Source organism: Ranitomeya imitator, chromosome 4, assembly GCF_032444005.1.
Source record: "Ranitomeya imitator isolate aRanImi1 chromosome 4, aRanImi1.pri, whole genome shotgun sequence".
Taxonomy (NCBI): Eukaryota; Metazoa; Chordata; class Amphibia; order Anura; family Dendrobatidae; genus Ranitomeya; species Ranitomeya imitator.
The window spans coordinates 442,945,910-442,958,700 of record NC_091285.1 but is presented as its reverse complement, the minus strand read 5'-3'; the positions used below and the strand labels follow the sequence as shown (position 1 = coordinate 442,958,700).

Sequence of the window (12,791 nt, the reverse complement as noted above, 5' to 3'; positions counted from 1 at the left end):
GCTTTTAATTCTCGGGGTTTCTACTTGTCTGTTCCTACACCCTGTATTGCTGTTCTCCTTTTCCAAAAGTAATTTTTTTTTTGTTCAAGGTAGAACTTGGATCCTCTAACACAGGGGTGGGCAATTAATTTTCCTGAGGGTCCACTTGACAGACTGCAACTTTTCTTGGAGGGCTGAAATTATCTCTGCTCAATAATGTTCTAACTAGCGTATTTTATATTAATAGTAATTATATCTCTTAATATTGAGCAGAATTAAATGACAATCCTTTAAATACAGTATGAGTCCACACACAGCCCCTTATATACAATATGAGCCCCAACACAGCTTCTCTATATACAGCATGAGTCCTGTCATAGCTCTTATATACCGCATGAGACCACACACAGCCCCCTATATATAGTATGGGTCCACACAGCCCTCCTATATACAGTTAGTCCACACACAGCCCCCCTATATACAGTTGGTCCACACACAGCCCCCCTATATACAGTATGGGTCCACACAGCCCTCCTATATACAGTTGGTCCACACACAGCCCCCCTATATGCAGTATGAGCCCCAACACAACTCTATATACAGCATGAGTCCACACACATCACCCCCATATACGGTATGAACCCCCACACAACCCCCCTATAGACAGCAGGAGTCCTCACATAGCCCCCTATATACAGACACACATAAAACACACTTTCGCATTGGCTCCCATCCCCCCGGCGCTCTGCTCCAGTCTTTGCTGTGTGAACGGACACTCTGCACAGCAGACGCGATTTAGTGACATCATCGCTTCTGCTGTCTCAATGGCGCATGCTGAATGGTGGAAGGATCTGTTGTCTCTCTGCTCCACCATTGTACTCATGGCTATCTATATCCCGAGGATGCTGATAGCGGTGACATCGGAAGGGGCCAGTGTTTTCGGCCCTTCGGTTGTCTCGGGCCGCATGTGGCCCTCACTTTGGCAACGTCTACACTAATATCTTTTTCACAAAAATTTGGATATAGAGAAATAGTTATTGTGAATCGATTTGCATGTCTTATTGCCAACTGCATGGCAGCGGGAGTAGTACTGCCTCTCACCTTGGCTCTTTTGACATGCCAGGCCAGCTATTCAAAGAAGATGCCAGCAGGTAAGAGGCGGTAGTCCCATTCCCTTGCAGTGGCCAAAGACCACTGTTGTGGCCGATGCTATGGGATTTGCCAAGCGATTTGCAAAAAAAAAATAGAAATTGTCTTTTTATAGAACTACTCTTTCCTTTAGGGTCTAGTCCTATGAAACCACTCCAAACTACATCAGACTATGCCATGAGAACGAAGTCTTACCATAACTACAGCTTTTACTTCAAATTAAAATACAAGTTCTACATTTGCAAAATAAAAAGTGGAATGAACACAAAACCATATGAAATATAAGAAAGGTGGATGCTACAAATTCCCAGCCATCGGCGGTGTATATTTCTCTGGTGCTATAATGTTCTCCGGTATGGTTTAGGCCTTTGTGGATAGGTGTATATCGTTCTGTCTTAAGCTTAGCCCTACACACCATTGTTGCTGCTGTTAGCAGTGAGTGCTGACGTCTGAGCGTTTTCGCAGCGTACTTGTCCCCTATGTGCACACTTATCGCACTTCCTATTATTTTCCGTCTCCTTCCTCTCCCCTGTCATTGCTCCTTGTGGTTTCACAGTCTATGTGCTGCACTTTCACTGCTAGGATCTCGGCTCATATATCTACTTTACTTGTTTTTATTCCTTTTAAGAAAATCTATATTTTTATTGTTTTGTCACCAGTGTTTTGTCGCTCATCTGCTTCCATGTGCAGGTATGATTGGAATGGGTGGGTTATTCTTTTTTTTATTACAGTTTTTGTAATGGAGCTAGACTTTCTCAGAGTTGGGCGGGGGAGCAGTGGTGTCAGTGCTGAGCTGTCGTAGGGGAGGGTTTCTGGTGACACTCCCTTCCAGGTAAACACACAGGTTAGGTCAGATCACAGGGCAGTCTGGTCACGTATTCCGCTCAATGAAGCACACTTCTTTCTGTTAGAGAATGGGGAACTGTGTCAGTAGCAGAAAATGGTGAGCCTCTCCATTTGTCACCTGGTTCTAGGACATATCTTGCTTCTGACCATATTTGTTACTTGCACTGGCAATTTATGTATACGATAAATTTATGCCTGTACAGTGATTATACTGCTAACTATATTTCATGTGTCTCTCAATGTAGCACTCCTGACAATATGCCTATACAAGACTCTACTTCGCTTGGCCCTGCGGTGCCTGAAGAACAGAATCTGGCAGATAGCTCGCCACCACCTGCAGTTGCTGAGGTTCAGATACGTGAGGACCATGCTCCCGTCTCTGGCGCTGCTTCCGACTGCTCATCAGACTGTAGTCCGGGGGGAGCCACCTACAGCAACTTAGGTGAGATCCACAGATCGTGTCCAGTATTGGTTCTTCTGAGAGTTTGTCCTACAGCAAAGATGTTTTTGAAAAGCCCAACTCCCACAAAAAAAAAACATTTCGTCCCCCACAGTTGAACTTCCTCTGCCAGAAATGCTAATTAGACTGCAGAGATTTCTCATCAATACCGCTGTATACATCTGCGTTGTCCCGTTACTTTAGGTGGCGGTGACATTGCGTTGATACTTGTGTAGTGTTGCATGACAACATTTCATACGGTCACTACGCAAACATCATCATTGTGGCCTAGTTGACAGACCGAATGTCGGGACACAGAAAGCAGGGAACAGACGAATATTGACATATGCAGTCCTATAATGAACCCTGTTCACGTTTCGGTTTGGCTAACTACAATACTTGCTAGAAGGAAAAATGATCACAGAATGGAGTCCATAGTTCTGACAAGTTTTTGAATATATAAACGTAAATATGACAATGCTGTAGAAAAAGACGAAAAGCATACATTGCTCTAATGCCGCTAGGCAACAATTTACAAAACTGAACATGAGGTTCTTAGTTTACCATTCTGATCAGACTGTATGAAGCCCACTGCCACATCACAGCAAACCTCTTAGATTAACCCCTTCATGACCTTGGGATTTTTCGTTTTTCCGTGTTCGTTTTTCACTCCCCTCCTTCCCAGAGCCATAACTTTTTTATTTTTCCGTCAATTTGGCCATGTGAGGGCTTATTTTTTGCGGGACGAGTTGTACTTTTGAACGACATAATTGGTTTTAGCATGTCGTGTACTAGAAAACGGGAAAAAAATTCCAAGTGCGGTGAAATTGCAAAAAAAATGCAATCCCACACTTGTTTTTTGTTTGGCTTTTTTGCTAGGTTCACTAAATGCTAAAACTGACCTGCCATTATGATTCTCCAGGTCAGTACGAGTTCATAGACACCTAAGATGACTAGGTTATTTTTTATCTAAAGAAATTTGCGCCATTTTCCGATACTCGTAGCGTCTCCATTTTTCGTGATCTGGGGTCGGTTGAGGGCTTATTTTTTGCGTGCCGAGATGACGTCTTTAACGATAGCATTTTGGTGCAGATACGTTCTTTTGATCGCCCGTTATTGCATTTTAATGCAATGTCGCGGCGACCTAAAAAACGTAATTCTGGCATTTCGAATTTTTTTCTCGCTACGCCGTTTAGCGATCAGCTTAATGCTTTTTTTAATTGATAGATCGGGCGATTCTGAGCGCGGCGATACCAAATATGTGTAGATTTGATTTTTTTTATTGATTTATTTTGATTGGGGCGAAAGGGGGGTGATTTAAACTTTTTATATTTTTTTTTTATTTTTTTCACATTTTTTTTTTAACTTTTTTTTTTACTTTTGCCATGCTTCAATAGCCTCCAATGGAGGCTAGAAGCAGGCACAACTCGATCGCCTCTGCTACATAGCAGCGATCTGCTGATCGCTGCTATGTAGCAGAAATGGAGGTGTGCTGTGAGCGCCGACCACAGGGTGGCGCTCATAGCCACCGGTGATCAGTAACCATAGAGGTCTCTAGGACCTCTATGGTTACCATCCTGATGCATCGCCGACCCCCGATCATGTGACGGGGGTCGGTGATGACGTCATTTCCGGCCGGCCGGAAGCGGTAGTTAAATGCCGCTGTCTGCATTTGACAGCGGCATTTAACTAGTTAATAGGTGCGGGCAGATCGCGATTCTGCCCGCGCCTATTACGGGCAGATCCCGGCTTTGATGCGGGCTCACCGCGGAGCCTTGCATCAAAGCAAGCGAGCTGACCTCGGACGTGCTATCCCGTCCGAGGTCAGAAAGGGGTTAATGTATGATTTTTGGATATGGGGTCCATGTCTTTTTCTACAGCATTGGCCTATTGCATGGTCTGTCCCCACTTTTTTTTTACTTAGACCAGCATTCCTCCCATTATAGGCACAGGCATTTTTAAATTAGCAGGAGACTCCAAGAGTGGTTCCGCCTAGTTTTGCTTTCACTTCACAGTCTGAGAGTTTGTGGAAGGTGAGTTTTCTAGCCCATTCACTTGGCGTTGGTGCTGTGTGGTAGCCATTGTTGCTGTGGTGTTGTGCCAGTGAGATGGTGTGGACTGGAATAATGGGGACTCAGCTGAGAAATTGAGTTTTACTCTTATATGTTAATGAGTTCTTCCAGGCTCCAGGGCGTGTGCTGCCTGGGAGAAAACTGCCTCCGGTGTTATTTCGCGTACTCCAACCTCCCCCCCCCCTTCCCCATGGACATAACAGTGATCTAATAAGGCTATAAAAAGTTAGGGACCGACTGAGAGATTTGCTGTGATGTGGTAGTGGGCTTCATACAGAATGTTAAACTAAGAACCTCATGTTAAGTTTTGTACATTTTTGCCTAGCGGCATTAGATCAACGCATGATTTTTTTAATGTGCGCTCCATGTCTTTTTCTACAGCATTGGCATATTAAATATGACGCTGGACAGATTGTACAGATTGTGCCAGACAGTCTGGATGTTTTTTTTTTTTTTTTTTTTCAAATCAATATATATATATATAATATAATTGCCTAGAATACTACTTCCTGCAATTTGTGCCAACTTCCGTGGCTTTGTCCGGAGCTAATGTCCGGAGATAAGTGACGTCAACAGTGTCCAGTGTCTGGTTGCCGCCTGCTGCGAGCGACCAATCAGAAACGTGCCGTACTGTGACACACTCCGCCCGCCATTTTGGTGTGATTTTTGAATTTTTACCTCACAGCAAGTTTCTACTGCGTGGAGGCGGGCCCAGTGACGTTGCTCTTCAAGCTCCTGCCGAATTTCGTCAAAAAAATGATAATACCATTTACCAAAACTATATATATTTAGTTGTGAAGTGGTTCAGTGACATTTTCACACCAATTTTGAACTTTTGTTTGGTGTTTTCTCCATATACTGCCTATTATTCACTGACTGTTATACTGAGAGACTGCCGTTTATTAACCTCTTCTTTGCCACATTGGGTATATTGCTCTATTATTTGCCACATAAGGACATTGTCCATTATTGCCCAGCAATTTCTCTGCAATATAAACTGCCTATTTATTAATATCTGCATTCCTGCAAAGAACTATTGCCTATTATTAACTGGCTATTTTCCTACTACCTGACATTGTTCTTAAGCAAAGAACTGTTGTTGTGGCATTTGCCACAACACGCAAAGTTGTCGTCTGATGTCTTTCATCCCTCCCCTCATAAGCATGTTCATGGATCCTGTGTAACTGTACCTTAAATAACAAGAATTGTCAAGAGCTGGTGAGTGCAGCCATTTTTTGTTCTTTCTTACTATTATTTATTAATTGTATTATTTTTACATTTGAATAAATAAAGTATATATGGATTCTAGACTCCCGATTCTTTAGAATCGGGCTGCCATCTAGTGTATGTATATATATATATATATATATATATATATATATATATATATATATATATATATATATATATATATATATATATATATATATATATATATATATATATATATAATCTAATTGCCTAGAATACTACTTCCTGCAATTTGTGCCAACTTCCTGTCCGGAGCTAATGTCCGGAGCTAATGTCCGGAGATAAGTGACGTCAACAGTGTCCAGTGTCTGATTGGTTGCCGCCTGCTGCGAGCGACCAATCAGAAACGTGCCGTACTGTGACACACTCCGCCCGCCATTTTGGTGTGATTTTTGAATTTTTACCTCACAGCAAGTTTCTACTGCGTGGAGGCGGGCCCAGTGACGTTGCTCTTCAAGCTCCTGCTGAATTTCAAGTATATATGGATTCTAGACTCCCGATTCTTTAGAATCGGGCTGCCATCTAGTATATATATAAAAACCTGATCATAATGCAACTGAACCTGGTGTCTGAGTCCGCAGCGCTGATTTCATGTCAACAGCAGTGCAGCCAATCGATGAGCTTCGTGTCCTCATGCCATCAACTGAGGGCACAGCCGCTAAAATAGTTTTACCTGTATGCCTCATAGCTGCAGTGTAGTTGAGAAATTGAGTTTAATTTTTTTTTTTTATGTTAATGATTTCTTCCAGGCTTCGGTGCCTGGAAGAAATCTCTGCCTCCCGTATTCATGGTCATAACACCCCACTGCCCTGTGACATGCAGTTGTGGCGCCACAATCCCGCGCCTGTGTCCCGCACTCACACTATTATCCTTACCTTATCCACCCTTCTATGGGCAGTGTCTTCATCCTTCTTCTGCGCAGGTGCCGGCGAGTCAATGCGCAGTTATAGTGAGTCTCCTGTATAAAAAAAAAAAGAATGAAGACACTGCCTATAAGGATTACAATCAACTTTTTGGCCAGCACCAACAGTCTCCCAGACATAGTTCAGAGAGGTGTACTGTTTTCCTTCACTGCAAATCTCCCATTTTTTAAGAAGAGTCCACAAGATCTCAACAGGGTTTAAGTCAGGTGAGGAAGGGTAGGTCAGGCCGTGTAACTATTCTTTCATGTTTAACGTCTTTACTGGATAGCCAAGCAATGAAGTACTTTGATGCAAGCGATGGAGAATTGTCCTGCATAAAAATCATGGTTTTTTTTAAAGATGCATACTTCTTCCTGTACAACTGCTTGAAGAAAGTGTCTTATAAAAACTGGTCAGGTTTGGGAGTCTACTCTGAGTCCATTTTCAACCTGAAAAGGTCCAACTAGCTCTTTGCTTTAATAACATCAGCCGATAACAATACCCCACCTCCTTCTTGCTGGCCTCTGAGTTGAAGTGGAGGTCTGTGTCAGTTACTGGTCCAGCCATGGGCCCATCCATCTGGTCCATCAAAAGTCACTCATCTCATCAGTCCATAAAACTTTTGAAAAAATTGTCTTCAGGTATTTCTTGGCTCTGTCTTGGCGTTTCAAATTCTGTGACTTTGATTGTTCAGTGGTGGTCAGGTTGCAGCCTTCCTCACTTTCACCATGTCTGAGTACTGAACACCCTGTACTTCTGGGCTCTCCAGGGAGTCTGCAGTTCTGGAGTATTAAGGCATTGGAAGATAATGGGTTCCTGATCGCTTCACATTTGATTCTTCTCCAATTATTGGCAGTTAATGTCTTTTTTTTTGTTTTTTTCTTTTCTTTTTTCGCAACACGTTTTTTTTTGCAACAAAACTTTGGATGGTTCTGTGATCACCCCCAATATATTAGCAATTGCAAGAGAGCTGCATCCCTCTTAAAGATTGTTCGCAATATTTTGTTTTTAGTAAGTAAAATCATTTTTTTACCCATTTTCCCTAAGGAAAACAAACTGCCTAATAATAATGCTCACCTTGATAAAGGGCGTTGAGATCCTTAGGTCACCTTCTCCTTCATTACACAAATACACATTACTTGATCTGCTCCATCCAGTAAGCATTCAAGTGTATACAGCTTGGAGCTGGAAAAGCGGGGACCAAGCCACACTGGAGACCAGTTGGACGGGCAGGTGCCCTGCAGCTTTTCCCCACCCACTGCCGTGGAGTGACAGGTCTTTCTCTTTACACGCACTTAGAAAGAGACATGTCTGTCCAGGGCAGCAGGTGAGGAGCAGTCACCTGTGGCCGGCCTGTCTGACTCTCCAGTGTGGCTTAGTCCCTGGCAGTTCTTAAATTGTTTTTCTCTAAAACCTCATAGCATTTCAGAGTCCAACATACCTGGCTGAGATCATACATCCAGTGCCTGGTACATGCTGCCCATGGATTGGGCTGCATGTATCACCGGTCAGGTTCTCTTTTACCTGTTTCTGGGGAAAACATTTCTGACAACTCCCTGATATGCGCATTTCGTTGTTCTGAACAGATGCAGCTTGAGGGCTACTAGCAAGAAGAATTTGCTGATTATATAGAGTAATCTAAACCCCAGGCATCAGTTTTCGACTTAGCATTTTTCACAATGTTAATGTATACAGTAGACTAACATTAACACATATTTTCATGCCAATCATTACAGGGAGGAGCTTCAACACTTCAACCTTTAATTTGGAGGACAAGTGCCCAATGGCCTTTTCTCATTTCCCCAAAATTACTTGTTTCAGCTAGTGATTATCCCTGTGCTTTTTGCGAGCATTATTTTTTTGCCTAGGTATTGTGATTTCATGTAAAGACTTCCAAAGAACTTTGCAATCTTAAAAAATATATCATCTAGCTGGCAATCTCAGGGCAGAAAACTAGTTTAGATAAATTGTCTCAACAAATAGTTTATTCTAAGATCCAAATTTAGTAATTGGTCTGTATCCACAGGTCAGTCACGGGCAAATATGATCCCATATAAACAGCCTCGTCAGACCCATGGAGGAAGCCCACCAAATGAGCCAGAACCACATCCAACCCCTCCTCCTCTTCCAAAGAAGAATCAGGCACCCCGACAGTCCACACCAGATAAAGCACTTGGGACATCACTGAGCCTAGCTAACCCTACTTATGACACAGATCGCAGCTGGGAGACTGGTGGCACTGAGTCAGGAGACTCCATGGAACGACCCAAAGTTAGTGGAGGGAAGATTGCTGAATTACAGGTTGAAGCCCTGCGCCGCTTCTACGCTCGTTGTGAGGACCTTTTCATGGCTGGACAAAGAGAGCCAATAAGCTTTGGATTGGAAAGTTGGCCAGACTTCAGGCTAACAAGCCCTACACCATGTTGCCAAGCTGGAGATGCAGTATATTACCGAGCATCATACGCACGAGATCCTGGAAATCTCTATGCTGTGAAGGTAATTATTTAGAATTTTTACATTGTTAGCAGATGCTAACCAATTTTTTCTGATATATATTGTGACATTTAACAAGAAGAGTAGTTTATGGAATGGCCAACTTGGAGACTCCAATTGCACATGGATGAAAGATGAACATTTTTGCATATTCTTATCTGAACTCGGTGGAAATGAGAGTGCATAGGTAAATCCTCTGCAGTCTTGTCTTTAAATCTTTTTGTTTTGCTTCCCTGTTTGCAGGGGGTGTTGTGACCCCGGTGTGGACTGTGCATTCTGTCATGCCACTGGTCTGAACTGTGCTCTTTCCCCTTCTGAAAGCAGATGGTTTGCTTCTGCCGCATTGGATCAGTGCAGAGTTAGTGATCTGGCCAGCTTCAGAGCTGCGCTTGCAATCTGTATAGCAAACAACTTGAATGTGCGTCCTCATCTAGGAAACTGGCCACCTCCAATCAATTACAGAAGCCTGATATTCATTTTAGTACATCTCACAGGATAAGTTGCCAGATCTTAAACCTGATGAGGATGGTGTACTTACTGAGTCAGAAAGCTGTATAGTCCTTTTTCATACTTTTAAAATGTACATGTAATGAGTCCAGCTAGACCAAAGTCTGTAGGAACCAGAGCTCTTAATGGTTGGTAGGGGATCTCACTACAAAATGCAAATAAATTTATATAATTTATACAGTGTGATTTTCTGGATTTTATTTTTGATATTCTATCTCTCAATGTTAAAATTAACCTATCCTTAAAATTATAGACTGTTCTTTGTCAGTGGGCAAACTTACAAAATCAGCAAGGAATCAAATACTTATTTTCCCCCACTGTAATGTAAGGCAAGCCCTGGGAGCCCTCTGCACCGACATCGCTGTACTGGAAATGTGTACAGGCTGGTTTCAATTTACACTAGGGAATTAACTAAGTGTGAAGGAATTGTCCAAGTAGTGGACAACCCTTTTAAATATCCCAATTATACAGCTTTTCTGAAGTGTATGTTTAAAGTAAGTACACCAGTCTCCTCATATCTTGGTCATCTAGCTAATAATGTATGAAGCTTGTATTGTGAAATCTGGTGACAGATCCATTTTAAAAGAGCCTCTTCAACTCCATACAATTACACTTAAAGGAGCATCAATAGTTAGATTGAAAAGTAATTTTACTCGTCAAATTTTTGACCCCCATATGGAGCTCTTGGAAACTAGAGGTGGAGGGATTTTTTTTTCTTGCATTTTAATAGTGTTCCTTGTCCAGTTGTATTAGGATTCTTTTATGAACCATTTCTCTTTTCATTTAACATAGTCCTTTTTTGTTTTTTGCAGATTTGCCGCAGCAAATCCAAGCAAGCCCAGAGGGAATATTATCACTGCCTGGCCATACGACAGGGCCTTACTGAACAATTCAATATCCAGCAGGATTGTGGGCAATTTTTGGCTGAGGTGCCTGCACGTTTACTACCCTGGGAGGATCCTACTGTATCTGAGGAAGAGGAGGAGGAAGAAGACCAAGGTGAAAGTGTCGAGGTCTCCAAAAGAGTTAAAGAGACCTCAAACAAAAATCAAAAGCAAAGTTCTCCTAATAACCAAGGCTCATTGGGCAAACGGAGAAGTAGAGTGGTAGTAATTACACGAGAACCCCCCAGACAGACACTTGCAGATTTTGTGCGGGAGGGTGAAATTCGGCATCGGAGAGAGCCCGAGTTATATGAACGGCAAGTTTGTCTTCTACTGCTTCAACTCTGTGGAGCTCTGGAGCATTTGAAGGCGCAAGGTATTACCCACTGTGATCTTCGTCTAGACAACCTTTTGCTTGCCAGCTGCCGTCCTGGAGAGTCAGGATGTAGTTGTTGCCATATGTCTGCCGCTGAGCAGCCAAATGAGAACGCCAAGGAAACTGGTCCTTCGGAACAGAGAGTATTCCCAACTTGTGCTGGTCGATTGCTTCTCACCAACTTTAGCCAGGCTAAATTGAAGAGTCAAACTGTTTGGCGTCCGCAGGGATTAGGTGATCCTTCACGTATGGCTCCTGAGATTGTTGGAGCAACGCAGTACCGAAGGAGTGATGAGTTTCAGACTGGGATCCTCATCTATGAAATGTTGCACTTACCCAATCCTTTTCTTGATGGGGGTTTGAAGGAAAGAGAATATGGACCATGTGACTTACCAGCTGTGCCGCGCCGCTCTCCATATTCACGTGGTTTGGGACGACTAGCAGGGTGTCTTTTGCAACATAGCCCTTCAGATCGACTACAGGTGGGACAAGCCAAGTCTGCCCTACGCTGCTTGATTTGGGGCCCGCGAGAAGAAGTTCTACAAGGATCAGGAACTCTGTATAATTGGCTGGAGGTAAAGAGGACATTGCTTTTAATAAGGCTAGCGGAGAGAGCTCTGGAGAAAGAGGGTGGAGTGACTCTGGAGGACTGGCTGTGCTGTCAGTACTTGGCATTTGGCACAGCCCAGGGACTGGCACAGACTCTACGGCTACTGGAACAAAACTGAATCACCTGATCGTTCTCTAACTTTTCTCAACATGGTCTGTGTGCAATAGATGGGAATACCCCAGAAGGCTCCGTTTAAGAAGCTTAAACATCCAGTATTATACCACTCCTTCTTGCACAGTCAGGCAGATACCTACGCAGACATTACACTCACATGTGGATTCTCACATACAGGGACTTGCATGCCTCAAAAACAGTGGGCTTAGTATAGGTATTGTAAAAAGCGTATTTACAGGCAAGTATATTTCATTTTATTAACAAGTTATACAACGCCACCCCCTTTTCATACAACCATTTTTATACTCAGCAGACATGGTTACAAGCCAAACCGACACACCATGAAAGTATTGATACGTCCTCGCTTAACACAGGTGCAGACGTGTCCGCATACCGGTAATGAACAATACCCAAGATGTAGCCATGGCACACACACACACACACACACGGCACTGCTTACACCTAATACATATGCATACAATCTGCCAGACTGTGGGGGGAGAGATTACCAGAACTAGTATTAATATAAAATGTTTTATTCTTAATGCTTTTAATACCATAAATTCATATTTATATTTATATGCAACTACACAGTCAGTATACATTAAGAACCACACCCATAGTGTTAAATCCATATATAGACCTATATTCAGTATACACGATGTGAAGATAGAAGTGTCCTTGATGCTTCTTGTTCCTGATCTTATGGGGAGTAGGCGGCAGGTTTGCCCCACTGCCTGGTAATTCCTCTGTTATAGGAGGCGAGGGGAGCAGAGGTGGTCATCTAGTACAGGTGTCCCATGCTCCGATGCCTCCTTTACTTTTTGTTGTGGTACTTTTTATTTCCATCTTTACTGCTGATGTTCCTACTGTTGCTGTGTTAATAAATCTGTTTTACGGCACTGGTATTGATGTGTGCACTCTTTTTGTGTGTTTTTTTAGATAGCTAAATGTTAATTTGATTATTACAGAGAGTAGAAACAGGTGCTCTACTGAAATGCAGGGAAACTTGGACGTTTTAGTTAACTGACCAGATTACTAGTTCCCCAAAAGTCTGACCTACAACCTCAACATTACAACATTAAAGAAGCACTCCTCTTCCCATCAAAGTTTTTATCTTCTTAATATATTGCAGTCATCATGTTATAAAGCACTGCGTATTTAATTGC

The 12,791-nt window shown here is 42.7% G+C and overlaps 1 protein-coding gene across 2 annotated transcripts in view; it reads left to right on the top strand.

The window, feature by feature from the left end:
* The window catches only part of PEAK1 (pseudopodium enriched atypical kinase 1), an 80,905-nt gene extending 68,375 nt beyond the window's left edge, over positions 1-12,530 (top strand). For both annotated transcript variants that reach the window (XM_069765653.1, XM_069765652.1), the window contains exons 3-5: positions 2,220-2,416; positions 8,665-9,134; positions 10,451-12,530. In XM_069765653.1, the coding sequence (XP_069621754.1) occupies positions 2,220-2,416; positions 8,665-9,134; positions 10,451-11,626 (1,843 nt within the window). In that variant the 3' untranslated portion in view covers positions 11,627-12,530. The remainder of the gene's footprint in view (positions 1-2,219; positions 2,417-8,664; positions 9,135-10,450) is intronic.
* Positions 12,531-12,791: the final 261 nt, after the last annotated feature.